This window comes from Gobius niger, assembly GCF_951799975.1.
Source record: "Gobius niger genome assembly, chromosome: 20".
Taxonomy (NCBI): Eukaryota; Metazoa; Chordata; class Actinopteri; order Gobiiformes; family Gobiidae; genus Gobius; species Gobius niger.
The window spans coordinates 26826155-26845370 of record NC_136871.1 but is presented as its reverse complement, the minus strand read 5'-3'; the positions used below and the strand labels follow the sequence as shown (position 1 = coordinate 26845370).

General features: G+C 40.2%; 1 protein-coding gene across 1 annotated transcript in view; it reads left to right on the top strand.

Annotated features, from left to right (window-relative positions):
* Nucleotides 1-19216, top strand: part of arhgef25b (Rho guanine nucleotide exchange factor (GEF) 25b) — a 22123-nt gene extending 2907 nt beyond the window's left edge. Inside the window, exons 2-17 of the mRNA XM_079578749.1 lie at nt 1284-1380; nt 6168-6427; nt 6854-6955; nt 9618-9742; nt 9826-9892; nt 10067-10170; nt 10462-10531; nt 13813-13902; nt 13990-14082; nt 14161-14211; nt 14780-14857; nt 15127-15321; nt 15401-15581; nt 17189-17388; nt 18697-18786; nt 19085-19216. Of these exons, the coding sequence (XP_079434875.1) occupies nt 1329-1380; nt 6168-6427; nt 6854-6955; nt 9618-9742; nt 9826-9892; nt 10067-10170; nt 10462-10531; nt 13813-13902; nt 13990-14082; nt 14161-14211; nt 14780-14857; nt 15127-15321; nt 15401-15581; nt 17189-17388; nt 18697-18786; nt 19085-19162 (1836 nt within the window). The 5' untranslated portion in view covers nt 1284-1328 and the 3' untranslated portion in view covers nt 19163-19216. The remainder of the gene's footprint in view (nt 1-1283; nt 1381-6167; nt 6428-6853; nt 6956-9617; nt 9743-9825; nt 9893-10066; nt 10171-10461; nt 10532-13812; nt 13903-13989; nt 14083-14160; nt 14212-14779; nt 14858-15126; nt 15322-15400; nt 15582-17188; nt 17389-18696; nt 18787-19084) is intronic.

Sequence of the window (19216 nt, the reverse complement as noted above, 5' to 3'; positions counted from 1 at the left end):
TTTTAGGTGGAAATGAAGTCTGTGGCCAAAGAACAGGGCCCAACGGAGCCATTTGTGGAATAGAGGACTTGGGATCGACTGGATCGCAAGAGGTACATGACAGAGATGCATGTAATGTTTCTATTTTCATTTCTTGCTTTATTGTAACTGGATTTAATTTGAGTTGTAGCAGCACAATGGACATTTACATGCTCTCCAGTTGAGTATGATGAGCATGTTTAGGATCCTCATTGTTTTGTGGGTACCATTTTTACATATTTTCAAACTTCAGAGGAACCTAAGTGGGTTTAAATTTTGAGAGAGAACCATTTGCACCGTCGTCTTCCTGAGACAAATTCCACAGATAAGATAAAATGCTCTAAACTTGAGACAAAAATAGACACGATTCAGAGTGGATCCTTTTACATGATTTTGTTATTCTCATGATAGATTCTTTTGAATAAAATATATCTATATTTATTCACGCTACAATACAGTACAATATTACTGTAGTGTCTCAATGTTTTGAGGTCATTTGCATTCACATACTTATTCTATCAAAGAGAATACAAGCAGTTCATTATTAAATGGTTTAGTTGTAGCTACATTTTGTCTTGTATAGATTTGATTTACCTGATTGAGATTTGATTAACCCGTCATGGTTGGACTTAAGCAAAGCTCATCTTCACTGCTGTGTTTTTATTGGGACTGACGTTTTACCAGCGGGGAGGAAACACTTGGTTTATGTAAGTAAGTAAAAGTACCCATACCGGAGTAAAAGTAGGTCTGAGTTAGGAGAGCAGAAGTGCAGTGACTGGATCTGTCCCTGCAGTTTTCTCACTTTATTGTTGTGATGTTGCTGTCCAGAAGCTTCTGTGTCCGAGTCACGGCAAAAATAAACCAAAACTCAAACTATGCTTCTCTCTTCACATCATGTTGTGAGTTAGTTCTTTTTAAAACTGACTCGAGGAAAGTAAAACAAAAACACTGAAGACTTTTACTTACTTTTCTTCTACTTAACCGAGTTCTTTTTATTTTTACTCTTTCCACCACATATACTTTAATTTCCATTACTCTCTTCAAATGAAGCATTCAAGCTATTCTCAACCTCCTCATGACCTCATGTGCTCTGACCCTCCATTTAGGAGCTTCTTTTCCGTCTGTTCTTTTGATTAGGACCCTTTTTGACGTGGAGTCTAAAGGTTACATGCTGTTGTACAAAGCTACTGCAGAGGAAAGTCTGTAAACAACACATGTTCACCATATTTCTTTCTAATGTTGTTTTGTTGTTTCTTTGCCTGAAGTTTTCAGACAATATACAAGATACACTGCAGTCCCATGACCAGGAGATGAGGATGGAGCAAAAATTTTGGAGAAAGTCCAGCACAGCCATTTGCAGAGGTAACGCTTCAGGTATTTATGGCACCACTAAAGCCAATGTAAAGGAGAGAGGAAGACGCTGGAGGCAACTATCCCTGATTTAGCATAATATATTTTCTGCTGCTCCTAATTTTGTCCCGGTTTAGTCCATGTTTCTGCTTCAGTGTCGGTATATGGTCTGCCGCACGTGGAAGCAAAAACACCAGAAGCAAATGGTTCACGTAATCCCTCGCTGTGGGTAGAGATGCCTGGATTTCCACTGGGATCATCGTTTCTCTGTTTTTAAAAGCTTAACGCTGGATATTTTAAAAGCTGTAATCTCTGCCGCTGGTTTGAAAAGGCAGAGCTGTTTTACACGTGTGCGCGTCTGAAAGCGACACTGCCACTTTTTTCAAAATTCAGGATGAGCGATAATTTCAAGGAGCTTTAGAGAATGAATGAATGCTGTAGTTATTACACATCCAATCCTGGAGCAGCGGCAGATCATTCTTTTAACTTTGGAGTTAAAAAAAAATCAGCACTTTTTTAAATGATCCTGAAGTTGGCATTCATTTGTTATTGAAAGGGACTATGCGGAGTTTAAAAAAGTTAAAATTATGTATTTTCCTCCCCCCTACAAGCTCAAACCTATTCACCACAACTGCCTCTATGATCCTGCACTGTCACTCAAAAAGGTGTTAATTCGGGTCCGAAGTGCAGTCATGCATATAGAAGCTGCAGTTACGTATAAGGCCTGAGATGGCAGTAGTGAGTATAAAATCCCAAACTTGCATCTAGCCCCTTTAAGATGATGTTTACCTCAAGACCCATATTAGTCATTATTGTAAAAATGTTTACAATAATTGTCCAGTAAAGCCACTCATTCAGCGATTTGCGCATCCTCTGTCGGTCTTTTTGCGTCAGATTCTCATTGGAGGCGTCTCCAGATGTTGCCGGCCTGAACAGCTGTGCTCCGGACATAATCTGGTCATGAAGACCTAATCTCGCCTTTGAGATTGAATGAGCCTTGTCGCGAGCAGGAGCAGTGCATTCCCATGTGTGGTGTGTGTTTCCCTCATTTGAATCTACTCAGGCTCTTACATACAGTATGGTTGCTTGGCAGTTGTGAAATGATGGATTTGTCTTGTTTTTGTTTGGTTAAATTGTCTGATCTTTAGTGAATGAAGGTGAGATCCTGTGAGATGTGCTTGGAGTGGAGGCAACAGATGCTCCTGTAGCTGCATGAGAATCGTATGTAATAGTGTGTGCACGCAGCCCCTCCCCTTTACCCTGCTGCCTCCCTCCCTCTCTCACTCCCCCTGCTTCATAGTCTCTACTGTCCCAGCACACACGGCATACAACATCCTCTCCTGGTTCATGTGACTCTATGGGACTCCTGCTTTCGAAATCTAACAGGGGCACGACCTTTTATGATGGGATTATAGTTTGTTACTGTCCTTTCTATTGAAACACGGGATTATAAATGGATTTACACAAGTTTTTGCATCCGTTTGTTGTTGAATTGGACCATGGCTTCAGTACATCATCGTGTTGCGTGTAGCATCTGCTTTGGGACGTCATGAAAAAGAGTCAGAAGAAGCAGAGAGACTGTGGCTGCGTGCACCTCTCCCGAAAGCTCATCGGGAAATGTGGATGCTGCTTTGCACAAGTCCGAGGTACGTTGGCAAATTATCCTAGTAGTAATAGTGCTGATGTCTTCCCTGTGTTATTACAGCATCCATCTGCAGTTTGTTTGTGTCCAAAGGGGAACTTTCTGAACTCAAGACTCAGTTCAGTTAATTCAGGACTAGCATTTGAAAGAAGACTGAAGTATGAACTGCTAAACTGAAGAATCCCACGTGTTTGAAGAGGTGTAACTTACACGGTTTACAGGTTTTAGATATGACTCTAACCTATGTTGTTGGACAATTAATTTGCTGATTGAATTTGATTATGATTAATATTGCAGCTCTGATTGAATCCATACATCCCTGAGCAGTAAGCTGAGCCTTCCGCCATTTGTTTTGGCATATTGTTCTCCAGTTTGCTGCAGGCACATCACTGCTGACCCTTAAATCCCACTCTGTTCCAGTTGCTTTGGGAGTGATTATGGAGCCCCTCCCCTCAGCGGCAATGTGTTTCTGTAAATAGACGTGTGAAATATGAAAATTAAAAGCGCCTTGTGTTAAGGTGCTGTGATTTCGCTTCATTGTCGTCTAATAATTACATGTTCATAAGGAATTCGTTCATAGAAACTGCAACGAGATGGTTTGAAGGCCTAACATATCTTTTATTGACGCTTTAGGAGGTTATTTGATATTATATAAAGGCTACGCACTAGAAAGCACTGTTGTAGTATGTATGCATGATGATAGAAGTCATGAAAGGAGAGTGGGGTCTTCAAAGGATCACCGTCCATCTATTGGTTTCTTCTGGGTGCTCTGGTTTCCTCGGTTGAATAAAAGGACACGCACTTCCACAAAGTCTCAAAAGTGTCCCGGATCAAAACACTGTTTGACATTTGATCGTCAAAGGCTAACCCGTTGGAATGTTCCTGGAATTGTTGTAACGTTGATCAGGAAAAAGAGATTCTGAATCTTAGTGGACTTTCCTGGTTAAAGAACTCTCTCAATAATTGTACAGTATCATTTGTGGACAGCGCTGATTGGCCGTTTGTTATCAAGGAAAGGGAATAAGGGGCCGGCTTGTATTGATACCATTCACATGCACATTGATCCTGAAGCCGGGGACCTCTTGACGTCTTCTGTTCTTCCTCATTTACCACAGTGCATGAGCAACAAAGAGGCTTTTTTTTTTCACCTTCCATTTTCTCCATCACTTCACTCATTCCCACACAGGAGATGCCTTCGCTGCCTGCATTCACGTGGAGTCGGGTGGAGCTCTGTTGGTCTGTTACATAAGCCGCGGTGACTGTGTTGATGTGATGGACTTCAGATGCATTAACCTCAGGTGCACAGGGGCTTATGGCCGTCATCACACTTATGTTCATAACTCTGGCTCAGCCTGACCTTGAGAGGAGCAGTGACTGAAACACAGATGCTGCCTCCGACGATGAGAGTTTGTTGGAGTTCTGCGCTTTGTCGACGAGTGGGTAATACTGTATATCTCAAAAATTCTGATTTTGACTGAAAATACTTACTTCTCTAATTTGGCTTGTTGCAGCCTTTGTAACATTGTTTTTTGGATGACAAAGGGTTAAGAAAACGGAGCAAAATCACTTTTCCATCTTCTGTCTAGTGAGAGCGTTGGACTACCTGACCCACATTTTTGCAGTGTCTTGTTATTATGATTGTGGCTTATGTAAATGCGCTGACAGGAGGGACTACTGACTTCTGGGTAAAATCTCAGCTCCTCTGAAATGACCCTTTGAGAGAGCAGTGGAGGATTTGATTAAAACGTTGTGGTGGAGGGATTTTGTAGCGTTTCCACTCAGGAGACCTGAGCTAAAATCAAAATACAGATGGGGTCCAGAGGTGTAGAATGGGGGCAGACAAATACAGATGTGGTGAACAGACTGGGAAACCCTACGCTCAAATGGGCTTTTTAAATGGGCCTTTTGACTGCCCATTTAAACCAGGACCACCTATTTTATGTCGCTCTCGATTGGCCAACTTAAACAGAGACTTCTACAAATTAAAATGTCTATTAAAACAGCAGACTTTGTCCCAAATGCTTATGTGAACCATCATTAAAAACAAAACAAAAAAGAAGAAGTTTTTATTGCCATTGTTAGTGAACAGGTTCACAAACTAGGACTTTTTTCCCGGTTCAAGCGTGCAACATGAAACACATAACACATAACTAAGATAAATAATGAAGTGTAAAAGCTTTAGACTATACAGGCATGCATACGAAGATGGCGGAGGGGAAAACTGTCCATGTAGTGGGAGGTATGGGTCTGAGTGGACCGTAGCCTCCTGCCTGAGGGGAGAGGGGTCAGCTGAGATCCGACCTACATGCCTCTGGGTTCCGAGGTGTTAGGGTCCATTAGAGGTGATATAGAAATGGCTCAAAACATATACTTCATTGTAGACACTCCAAATTCATGATAGTCTCACTAGTACCCAGCATGTGTGTACAATTTCCGAAGTCTATGTCCATGTATGTTGGAGTTGTAAACATTTCAATCTCTTGGTGCTATATTTCATCACTATGTGCATAAACCTCTCCAATGCGAAATGTTATATCGGTCAAAATATTTTCACAAATAAGCCAATCAAAGTGCAAAAGTAACAACAAACCGCCCAAAAATGGACACAATCATAGTAAAATGCCTTTTATTAGACCATATTGATCTAATAAAAAAACAAAAGCAGCAGCTTTTTTAATAAATGCTAATGTGGCTAACATCAACTGAGCTCTCCCAGCAGAAACATCAATGGGAAATGGCTCATTTTGACGAGAAGAGGCAGCATAAAAACAGGAAAAGAAAGGTATATGGTAAATGATCTCAACTTGTATAGTGCCTTTCTACCTTCATTGGGCCCAAAGCTCTTTACAGCAAGGAAGCAGTCGCCCATTCACACTCTCATTCATGCACCAGTATACACAGACACTGGAGGCAAGGTGGGTGAAGTGTCTTGCCCAAGGGCACAACGACAGTGTGCATCTGCGGGAGCTGGCATATAATGGCTGAAAAGTAATTGTCCTAAATTGTCCTGTATGCAAGGAAAAAGGAACTAGGGGCAGTGGTCCCTGAGAGGTTAAATATCAAGGGAGATTCTTAACTCTAGGCTATGGTTCATGCCACCAATTTAGAACAAGAGTGTTTTGGTTTGATTCTGAGTGACTTTGTTGTTTCTTTTCAGAATCTTTCCCTGGCAGTGAGGGCAGTATGGTCCTCCCAGCGCCCCCGCAGACCCCAGGCAGCTCCAGCCCCAGCTCTCAGTCTCCACCGAGAGGCACCCGCAGCCCGGTCGGCACCCTGAAAAAGTGGCTCTCCAACCCCATTCGGAAACTCAGTGTGGACGGCCGACCCGCGACCCTGGAGAAACAGCCGAGTGAAGAGAGGCAAACCCCCAAAACCCCAAAACACAACCATTCGACCAGCATCAGATCGGCAGACACGGTGAGGAGACAAGCCCAAACTAAAGCTGGAAAACACCTGGATTTGAGAAACTTTATTGAGTTTAACTTTTTCGACAAAGAGCAGAGGCACAATTAAAAAGTAGTATATAACTGTCCTGACAAAACACATGAGAAACAACAGAAGAAAAAAAAAGGATTAGGACGAGCCAAACCTGGGGCCATACCAGTGTTTCCTTTAAAATGTCCCGCCAGAATTTTAGTCGAAGTAACAAAATAAATTAGACTAGAATTAAATTAGAAGGAGGCTGAAATTATTAGAAGAACCTCCAGATAATTTGTTGATGAATAAAATCTAAGTAGGTGGTTGGATGGATGCATACTATTAAGTTTTATTTTAATGTTGATATTGACATTGACTATGTGGCTCTCTGTGACTTAATATATATTTTCTTCTTTTATTTTACAGATGTTTAAAGAGGGTTCATTGAGTCCGGCCACTCCTTCCACTCCGACATCCACCCAAAACTACTTCAGCGACTTCCTCCAGGGAAGAGCTCCAGAGAGCCCAGTAATGTCCCATCTACCACTCTTCAACTGTTTTCTATTGTTTTTTTTTAATATGGCAAAATTGGCCATATAGGCTTTCACCTGGAAACAAAACATATACCCAATCATCACAAAAACATATTAAAATATTGTACTGATTCAGTGTTTTAGATTTTTAGAGAAATTGTGGCGACAACATCTCCACGTCAGTAGCTTGAGATTCTACAGACTTCAAGTTTTCACCCTTGGACTGAACAATAACAAAGATTTTTTTCAGAGAGATTTTGCAATATTTAATGTAGCCTGATTTATTGAGTTTTGAATGTAAAAATACAAGGCAAAATGTACATTTTTACAGATTTTTACCCCCACTAAAAATAGCTTCTTTTTAAACTAAACAAGATCCAAAAAACTAATAACAAAATAAAAAATAATTGAAGTCTGGCTCAATCCATTATTCAGATTTCGTTGCCAAAAAGCATTTTCAGGCATAAAACAGCTTGATTTTATTTGAAAACATAAAAAAATTTCTCTCATATATTTGTCAGTAATTTACAGCAAAAGTTTTAAATTGACATCTTTAATGTCCCCATTCACCTGCAGTGTCTCGCCTTAACTAGTCCACATAGTTGACGGCAGCAGGATGTTATAGTTTAGTTTAAACCCATGTCAAAACACTTCCTGTTTTGTGTTGCTCAGAACACCAGAGTATAAAGCCATGTTTATTTTCTTTCTTCTCTGCTATTTCTTTGAATTACATATTACATGCTGTCCAAATAGATACATTATTGTCATTGATTTGTAAAGGAAAACCAATAGACAATGGGGTACAGGGTAGATGAACGTCCTAGAAAGTATTATATCTACCGCTAAACATTTAGGAAAGTATAATAGAAAGTGGTGGCAGTGATACTAGTACACTATCACTGTATGTGAACGCTTTGGAATTTCTCACATTTCTGCCTACATTTGTCATACAATGTGGTCTGATCTTCATCAAACTCATAAGAACAGTGTCTGCTTGAACTAATACCACCCAAACATTTACATGTTATCATATTTGTATTGGCCATAACATGTAAACATTCACAGGATAGGGATGAAAAAGTAAGTGAATCCAGGAATCTCACTGAACTGCAACAGTTTTGTAAAGAGGAATCGTCCGAGATTCATCCTGATCGTTGTGAGCGTCTGATCTGCAACTACAGAAAAGCAGTTATTGCTGCAAAAGAAGGATCAGCAGATATTTAATACGGGGGTTCACTTACTTATTCCATGCATGTTGTGAATGTCTCAGGCTTTTCTGCTAAATATCTGGATAAACTTGTGAATTAATTTTTCTACTGATGTCACGTTGTCCAGGTCCTGAGGCAACAAAACAGTCCCACACTATGATTCTCCTGTACCAAACTTCACAGTGAGGAGAGGGTTCTGATGTTGATGTGCTGTTCCATTTTTCCTCCACACATGACGTTGTGTGTTCCTACCAAACTGTTTAACCTTTGGATGCTCCACAGCACCACTGGAAAAATATTCTGTGGACTGACAATTCTTCCTTTTATTAATTAAAAAAATGTTTGGGTGGTATTAGTTTAAGCAGACATTTTTTTTGTTCTGTCTTTTGATTTTGACGAAGATCAGACCACATTATATGACCAATATAGGCAGAAATGTGAGAAATTCCAAAGCGTTCACATACATTTTCCTCCCACTGTAACAGTCAGAAGCTGTAGACATATGGTTGTGGTTTATTATCATCTTCGTCATTAATAGTAGTAGTAGTAGTTGTTGACATAGACATTACGGTACCAAAGGGCCGACTTTAGAGCTGCAGTGATGGAATTTGTAAAGCAGCATCTGGTGTTGATCATTTGTGCAGAGACTGAACTGGGTCAGGGCTAAAGGTGAGAGACCTGAGGGGAACCATGATGTTTAGGTTTCGTTCGATGTGTACAAGGCTGCGTTTCTAAATATAATACACCGGGCCTGCTTTAGACACATGAAATCCTAATCCTTGCACTCCGTCAGTTTAAAATAAACATTGATAATTACATTGTAGTGAAAGTCTAATTCCGGAGCCGTAATACTACAATGTTTTACTGAAAAAGTAACATAATAGCACTATTTCTACCACTACTAGGCCTTACTGTCACAAATTATAATCCTCCTTCACCATGGTTGAAATGATTGTCTAAAAACTAGGCCTAGATAAAACATAAACATAACATACCTGAATGACTGCAAACCCCCATTATTTTACCTGCTAACCTACTTCTGTCTCGAGAAAACACATTAAAAGTGGCGTTATCATTGCATAGTTTCCACTGTCAGGACGGTGAGAAATGCCCCTAACGAAAAATCTGACCCCGAAAGCTAAAGAGGTAAAATAAACACTTGGTGCGTTTTTGACCCAGAAACCGGGTGGGATTAGGTTGCGGAGGGAACACGATGTGGCCAGACGACAGTAAGTCCAGGGGATTACAGACAAAATTCACATCAGACCTGCGGCTTTAGGTGGTACCTGTTATATAAACAGGGGCAGGGGTGGCATTTTGGTGCTGGGTTAACCTTCCCCGATCAATAACATAGTGAGTCGGTTTCATGTTGAAAAAGAAAACCCACCCAGACACACGTAAATTGTGTGCCTGTATGTGTACTTACTTGTTGGTTTGTATGTGTTTCAGGGCCACACCAGCCTCTCCACCCTCCCCAGTGAAAGGAACAGCTCAGGGAATGACGATTTATCAAACCAGTGGTCGTCTCCCGCGGACACGGAGGAGGCCAGAGCGGCGGCGTATGAGAAAAGCTTGTGGGTGACTCCTGGAGGAAGGAAACTATTCTGTAATCTGCGAAAATCAATCTCTCCCTGACACTTAAATCTTCCGGTTTCAGATATGTGCTGACGGAGCTCGTAGACACGGAGCGGCTCTACGTGGAGGACCTCGGGCTCATCGTGGAGGTGTGTTGATAGATAAATAACTGCAGCTCAGGTGTTTTCCTTAGTGGATTTCTTTTAGCTTTTACGTATGCTCATTTGTTGTTATACAAGCCCTTAAATGTCAGATGTTGCGTTTCCATTTATTTTACCTGCATGGTCAATAGTCTAATAGTTTTGCCTAATTCTGTGTTGAAGGGCTACATGACAGCCATGACAAACCAGGGCATACCAGAAGAATTGAAGGGGAGAGACAGAATCATTTTTGGAAACATCCACCAGATTTACGACTGGCACAAAGAGTGAGTTGCTTTTGTAACTGCATGCCTAAATTCATTGTTACTGGCAAACACATTAACAAGAAAACACAAGAAGCTACAGCGGAGCCCCACCTCAGGACATCTGTGGGTGACAATGGGATGTTTTTATCATGGGTAAAAGTATGACTCTTAGAGCATTTTTCACTTGCTATTCCTCTGCACAGACAGCACATTTCCTACTCCCTTCATAAAACTTTCTCACCATTGTTTGTTTCCCTGAGTTTCCTGACTGCTCTGACCCAGTGCGGTTCTGTGCTGTATGTGTGTTTGCAGTTACTTCCTGGGAGAGCTGGAGAAGTGCGTGTCTGACCCGGACAGTCTGGCGCAGCTCTTTATTAAACATGTGAGTGTCAATGAGAAAATGCTGTTTAGTATATAGTTCATAGTTTCAGGCTCGGGACCAAAGGTTGGACACTTCTCACAAAACTGCTGCTGTAGTATGTGACGCGTATCCGGCCTGAGGTGTCTGTGTACACTTTTTAGATTTAATCTAGATCTTCTTGTTTGATCAAAGACATTTATTTCAACTGAACTGTCCCTGTGAATCCTTGGACACCGGGAAGCGGTATGAAATTGCTTTGAATATTTGTGTCCAAAAGTGCTTCCTCTTTTTACAAAACTGCTCTACACATGTTACACATTTGCCCATGCATTCTAAACAATACTAGAAAAATACCTGGGGAATTATTTATTTATTTGTATAAAACTAGACTTTTTCATCTTCAAAATGTGCCCACTGGTCGGCTGCCATCTTGCTCTGGTGTGAGTGTCATTAGCATCAAAAGTTTAGCAACTGTAGGGAGCAAAAGTAGTGCCAAAATAGTTTGAATAAAGTGTTAATACTGTAATTATTGCATCTGAATGTTTGTGATCCTTTTGCCGGTGCTTTATATCTATGTATTTCATATTGTGACTGGTCTCTAAGAATGCTCATTGGCCACTGTATAAACCTGCTGTCACTTTGCCTCTGCCTGTGCAACACATTTGTTGTGCAATGTCCCTGTCAAATAAATAAATAAAAAGAACTTAGGTCAAGTTTATAACTATTCATATTTATTTAGAAGCACACATAGCAATAATGACAAAAAAGAGCAATGAATGCCTGGATTATGTCATTTTTGGATTGTGTGAGCTTGTAGCTCCTAAAGCTACACGTAAACAGCTGATCTATTTTCTCAAAGATCTACTGGCAACTATCATTCATGTTTTCTGGCTCCATTTTGTTTAGTGAAAGGTGTGAAAACAAGGCGGGAATGGACGCGCTTTATGCATATTTAATTATCACTAAGTAAACAAAAAATGCAATGCAATGTTTGTCAGTAATACTTGGGCCATTCTTGAATTCTGATTCTCATAGAAGTGAGTTTTGAAATACAGCTTCAAATTGACAGTGCAGGATTTTAGAGGCAGTTGAGGTGAACAGGTCAGGGCTCATTCTATACATTAGGACATTGCTGGAGCAAGTAGAGGGAGGAAAACACATCATTTTAACATTTTGCTGTTGTGTCATACTTATGTTTAACTATTGCCTACTTGGGATATAAAAATACATCACATTTAATTACTATCCATATCGGCCTTTCCAAACCCCTTTTTATCAGACCCCAAAAGTCCATATGAGTCAGGCCCTACTCTACATGGGAGGAATCATTTTGTTTGAGTAGTAATTTCGATTGAAAACCACCGAAGGTCTTAGAGAGACAGAAGCCTAGATTTACAGAGGCCTTCCATATTTGGCAGCTGAAGACGATCATTCTTCATTCAGAGCTCTCAAAGTTCAGTGAAAGGCCAAACACAGAAATAACTGTGATGTGAAGCACGTGGAGTTTAGGCGAAGTGCAAAATAAAAAAAGACAAACGACTTGTTCTCCTGTGTAGAGAAACGTGCTTAATTAAGGCATGGAAAACTCACACGACTGGAGCTTGTCAAGGAGGCACCAAACCTAAACATGGAAAACAAGATTAGAAAATGTTAAAAACACCTTCAGTCTTGTGTTCCTTTGAAATATACATTATGCAAATGAAGCCCATTCTCCATCATGCACCTGTTAGCGTGTGAGACATATTAGTAAACAGTCAGAGAACGGCGTGGGGGATAAGTGGCTCAGGTCATACTGTGTGGAGTTTGTATGTTGTCAATTATTGTTTCCCCACCTACCCAAAAACATGTAGGGAAGGCTAATAGAGCTCTACAGACAAAGACTTCTGGAGGTTAAAATCTCACTCCGAATCTTTAATATCTTAAATAAGTGTTTGTCATTGTACAATGAAATAGTGTTCAGGTGTTAGTCCTGAGCTGCTGCGACTGAGCGCACCATCATTGTGGGCCAACCTGACCAGAATGTTTTTGGAGGAAACAGTAGCACCTGGCTGGCTGCCTTCAGTCTCCTCTGATCCTCTGAAATGGTGCAGCGCCTCCTGGGTTTGTCCCTGTTTCAGAGCGTAGTGTCTTGCACTAGTCAGCTTCTTCTCCTTTGTCCCTTCCTTGTTTCCTGTAGCTTCTCCTGTGACGCCTCCACTGTGTTGCAGGTGTGGGGGATCTTGGTGCCTCTTCAGTGTTTCAGAAGAGGATATTTGTAGGTCTCAAATGTCTTTAGCTCATAAGCTAGAAGTTTGTTTACTTTTAAAAAGGATCATATTTTTGTTAAGTTATGATGTCATCGCTCCACTTCCAGGTCCAACAGAACTTTAGTCCTATTCACTATAATGGGATTTAGCTGAAATATTAGGCTATAATTAATCTTTTTTTTTTTTTTTTCACACAATGAAGGCTTATTTTAAATATAAAAATATCTTCATTTTGCCTGGAGATCATGAGATATATTATTCTAAGTAGGTGTAAAAAAAAAAAAAAAAAAAGGGCTTTTATCTGTTATTTCAGGAGATTCAGATAAAGTTGTGTTTTTGCTGTGTTTGATTATGCTCAACTGTTTGGACCCGGAAGTAGCTTATTATTGTGTGTGATGTCACACTTAACAAACGTATTATGGACTCTCTTCAGTAAAACAAATCTGTTGAACCTCACAAGAACACGGCAAAGACGTACAAAAGCATCCAGCAAAACCATGTGGAACACAAAAACCACAAATGCAGTTCACAGGAAAAGGCAAAATAAAAATGCCTGCTTCTGTACCAAGGCTGAGGGAGTTGCTGCCTTATACAGGCTATAAAAGAGCTACTATAGCAGCTAATCAGCTATGTACTAACTCATGGTTATAAAACACACAATTTTATATTGAAGATTTATCCAAATCTTTAAAAAACAAAAAGTTATAAAAGCGTGGTAACTGCTTAAGAAAAGTCAAGGATATTTGAATGGGAATGGGATTTTCACTTTTGGCACCAGGCAGAGCCTCATTGTTCTATTCTTTTGAAGGCTACAAACCTTGAAATCTTGGCCCTGATGCATTGAAAGCAAAGTGATGCATAAGAATTTGCATGACTAAAATTGTGATATTTCGGAGACTGTGGATCCTCAAACCTGAACCTCTTGCTTCCGAGTTTGTTTTGAGCTAAACATTGTACCTGGGAAGTGAAGAATAACTGTCCCATCATCAGCTATCTGCAGTTTGTGCTGTGGATTTTTAATTAGTATCTGTGACACATTTCTCAATTGTTTTGCAGGAGCGGCGTCTTCACATGTATGTTGTTTACTGTCAAAACAAACCCAAGTCTGAGTATGTCGTCTCGGAGTTCATTGAGACCTTTTTTGAGGTAAGTGATGTCATGTTTTCTTGTGTCATGGATGTGAAATAATTGCTTGGTATTTCGTTCTCATGTATTTGTGTTTTTTTCTGTCAGGATTTGAGGCAGCAGTTGGGGCACAGGCTGCAGCTCAACGACCTCCTCATTAAACCTGTTCAGAGGATCATGAAATATCAACTACTGCTAAAGGTTTTTGACTTTCAACTATTCACAGTCATATTTATTCAAACAAAAACAATTCTGAATTAACTTTTATTTTCATTTTAGGATTTCTTGAAGTACTACAGCAAAGCGGGAAGAGATGTGGGGGAGCTGCAGGTACGACACCTCATTATGGTTTATTTATTTGCAGTTATGTGTTTGTTTTAATAATTACATTTCAAATTCATTCAACCACAGCTGACATGGTTTGAAAAAGTAGTGGCTGGTTGATATTATATAAAGTTTATATGAAGTACTAATGAAAAGCCCTATACCTGATTTTTTCATTTCAAACAATGAAAGAGGAAGCCACTAAACTGAAATGTGGTTGGGGGTACAAACTCATCCCTAATCCCTAACATATTTGTAGTATCCCTTAACAGGGACATGTTTATAGGCACATTTCACTACTTGCAGGGTCACTTTTCAGGGTCACTTTCACATGAATGCAGGAAAACTAGCCTCCAAGTTCATGAAATTGATACAAATGCTTTATAATTAGATCTACAGTGTTTCCCCCACAAATTTACAGTTTACAATATACTAAAGGAAGACAAAACAGATTAGCTCCTTTAAGAGTAACACACTTACAGACATTTTGGAAACATCAGCGCTTCAGTCGTCTCGAAGTTTGTTTTTACTGATATCCTTAGCTGTGAATCTGTCTGTTCCTTCCTCTCTTCAGAGAGCAGTGGAGGTGACGTGTTTTGTGCCAAAACGCTGCAACGACATGATGAACGTGGGCCGGCTGCAGGGGTTTGAGGTGAGGCCAAAAAACAATGCTCGAAGTTCAGGAAGTGACCTGCGTTTGTGCTGTTGTTTTCAGCTTGTAGAATGGGCTGCTGTCCATGTCTCAGCTGGGGGCAGGAGCCAGTATTCCTGTGCAATTAAATGCTGTTTTTATTAGAAATATGTAAAAAGTCATGGTCCATTCATTTTAATTATTCTTTCAGCCTAAATATGAACGTGTATACAAGATTTGCACATATACACAGAATAGATACATTGTCAACTCTGCTGTTTTGCTTTCAGGGTAAGATCACAGCGCAGGGGAAGCTCCTCCAGCAGGACACCTTTTTTGTCACTGAGGACTTGGAGGGGGTAGTGCTGAGCAGGAGCCGCGAGAGACGGGTTTTTCTGTTTGAACAACTCGTCATCTTCAGCGAGCCCATCGACAAAAAGAAGGGCCTCTCTCTCCCTGGATACACATTTAAAAACAGCATCAAGGTACAGCATCTCTCTGTTTCAAAAAAGAGAGTCTGCCTTTGTGCTGTGTGTTAATATTTGTTGAATGTTTTTGTGGTAGGTAAGTTGTTTGGGTGTGGAAAGGGAGTCTGAGGAGGAGCCCTGTTGTCTGGTGCTGACGTCTCGTGGCACAAATGCCGCAGTGACACGGTTCGTCATGGCCGCTCCATCCACAGAGGTTCAAACGGCCTGGAGGAGCGACGTGGTGCAGATACTCGAGACGCAGAGGAACTTTCTCAATGGTAAGAATCAGGGCTACATCATTTACATACATACAGTACTGATCAAAAGTTTGGAAACAGAGTATTTACATTGTAGATCATCAGTGAAGACATATTAAATTATGTTTTAAACAAAAAATGGTGAAATACCTCTGACAGATCCCAATACATCTCCATAAACAGCTGTAAATCCCACACCCTCCCCGTCACCCACGGAGTCCCTCAAGGCTCGGTGCTTGGCCCCTTGCTGTTCATCCTTAATTTGCTACTTCTCGGACTCATCATTCACCACCACGGTCTAAAATTCCATAGCTATGCTGCCGACACACAGCTTTGTCTTTCTACCAAATCCATCACCCACCACTGTCTCCACTGTCACCAACTGCCTCTCTGCAATGTGATCCTGGATGTCCACCAACATCCTTAAACTCAACTGCAATAAATCTGAAATCATGCTCATCGGTCCAAATTCCCTCCTCCTTTCCGCTCAGAAACCCCAAATCCATCACGTCACTCAAACTGCTTTCTTTCATCTTCACAACATTGCCCGCCTCCGTCCCACCCTCTCAACCTCTGCTGCAGGGACCCTTATCCATGCTTTTGTCGCCTCCAGACTCAACGACTGCAAAAGCCTCTCAACATCAAAAAACTGAGAAACCATTTTCTCAGTGGGCTTCACGAATCACAATGTCGTCACCAGAAACGGTTTTCACTTCAAAGACATCTCACTGACAACTTTCACCCTTTTTGTTTCCAACATAATCCCAAGTGTTTAATAATGTCTTCAATGAGAATCACACAATGTAAATAGTGATGAAAAGAAAGAAAAGCTGATATATAAGGAGTGTTTCCAAACTTTAGACCAATACTGTATCTCATATGTGCCATTGGAGCAGCCTGAGAACACATTGTTGACACTTATAAAGGTGGGAGCAACACCCGGGCTCTTCTGTTGACTCCCGGCCCCCTCTGGGTGGAAGCAGCTCCTTTTACCTATTTCGGTATATACAAAATATCTGATCTTTTCTTGTTCTGGGGATGAAATATTCGAGGCCATGAAAACCACATGTAAAGGCCAGTCTTGCTCATGAACACATCAATTCACTGGCAATGAACAATTGGGAGATATTTTACTTTGAATGGAAAAAATAAAATAAATAATAAATAATCTTGCTACTCTCTATCTAGTGTCATTATTGGGTGAAAAGCCCCACCTGGTGGCTGAGTATCACACCCTTTGCTCAACATTAGGCCGAATTTATGATTCATTGAGCCTTAAAACAATAGCAGAGTAGATTAGCTGGTTTTGAATGAACCATGCATGTTTTGCTCTTATAATCTATTAAAGTACAACAAAAGGCTGCATTTGATATAATAACAATATAAAAAGGGACAGAATAAAGCTGTAGAGACAATTACATTATAAACCACTGATCAACAAGCAAAAAAGTTACACGGGTAAATGTGATGATCACAGTGGAGTTCAGCCGCCCAGTTTAAAAGCATCTTCTCTGTGAATGATCTGAAGCAACACATCACTGTCTTTGCATCTTTTTCATATTTGAAAAAATATATGTATATTTTCCAAAGACGCTGCCAACTGTAATGTATCTTTATGTCCTGTCCAGCCCTGCAGTCTCCCATAGAGTATCAGCGCCGTGAGGGAAAGTCCTGCAGTTTGGGCCGCAGTTCGAAGCCTCAGACGGTCTCAGCCTCGGACCTCAGGCCCCACTCTTCCAGCTCCATGGACCGACACCAGACACTGCTCTCTTACAACGTCTCTCTGCCTGTGCTGCACCCACACCAGCACTGCCCCGCCATCAAGGCTGTGAGTGCAACAAGCGCCGTTAGAGCTGCACCACATAGAACTAGCCTGTGTTCATTTTGTCAACTAAAATTGGACTACAACTAAATTAAAAGTTTCTCATGAGACTAAAACTATGACTAAAATGTCCAGATATTTTAGTCGACTAAAATAAGACTAAATAGAAATGAAAAGGAGAGACTAAAATCATCCAAACGTCTATTGAGAGTCTGAAAGAGCCTCAAATAATGTAAATTCACTGCCAAAGGATCAGCTCTGAGCTTTGTTCATGTGGAGCAGCTCTATGAAGCAGAGGAACAAATTTAAATATGATTTTAATGAACATTATAAATGCAAAGTAGACTAAATTTGTCTTAAATTTAGTCGACTAAAACTAGACTAAAATTGAAGATATTTTTTTGACTAAATCTCGACTAAAAATGAAGTAGATTTTCGTCAAAAGACTAAGACTAAAACTGAATTAAGATATGTTGTCAAAATTTACACTGGAACTAGCAATATTCCATCACTATCTTGAATATTGTAATAATGATCTGATTTTTATGTGACCATTTTGGCATCATTAAATTAAAAAGATTTGTTCCTCATGAAATGGTGATAATGGAAAACTTGACAAAGACTCACTCAAGACCAAAATCAATTAGGATTGAATTTTGACTTGTTTTATTACATAATTTGAGTTACGTTTTTTTGTTTTAGACAAAAATTGGCTAAATTATCGTAACCTCTATGAATTAATGGAAGACCTCTTGTGATATATATGTAATCATTAAACAACAAGGAGCAGTGCATTATACAGTTTTAGTGCATTAAAACTGTATAATGCTTATACCATGGTCCCACAAACTGAAACTGTTCATTTGGGCCTGTTTATTCCTGGGCAGGAGTTATTTCACTTTTTAAGCCGTTTTACCTGAAGCTAGTTCCAGCTCAATTGTTTATTGTTACTATGGAAACAGCTGCAGTGGAGTGATATAGAAAGTGATATAGGACGTGACTCTGCGTTATACAGTTTTAATGCACACCAGGTACCATTGGAAATCTTACTGACCACGGTATAAATATATTTTTTGCTTTTAGTGATACAGATAATTTGCCAATACTCTTCTTAGCTTGTCGGTGGGTTTGAATAGCATTTCCTGTTCATCGATAAACATTGACCCTTCTTACGTTAAGAACCTATCCAATACCCATTGAGTAAAGTCAATTTTGAAATTGTTTGATGAGCCCAAAAGGATGGAGCTCTGAAGCAAAAGTTCATTGTGTACCTAGGTAAAGTTAGCTAAAGCAAGACTTTAATTTTGTTTTTAGGTGTCGAGCCCCTGTGAAGCTCATCGGTCACTCTCCTCTTCAGGTCAAATGTATCCAGCAGCATTCAGCGGGCTACTACCTACAGAACAGGTACACAGTGATCCCCATGTAAAGCTGTGTGAAGACAATCCTCCTATTGCCCAAATTCATACGTGTGTGAGTTCAGACTTCTTTACAGCAACAATAAACTGCGAACGGGAGTGGTTTGCTTAACAGTTTCCCTGCATCAATCATAATGACTGTACTTCTAAAATCAAACAATATAAAGAAACATAAATATAATACATGATCTAATTCATTCCATTATGAGTCTTTCAGGGACCATTTGTGAAACGTTCTCTGCACGCCCTACTCCTTTACTCATTCATTCTTTGTTTGTTTTGTACAGGATACTACCACTAGTTTCCAGGAAGGGACATTTCAACCCGGGACAATGCGCCGACAACAATCAGTGGACACCAAATGAGTAAAAAAAAAAAAGATCTACGGACTCGAGTGCTATTTGTCACGTCCAAATTTC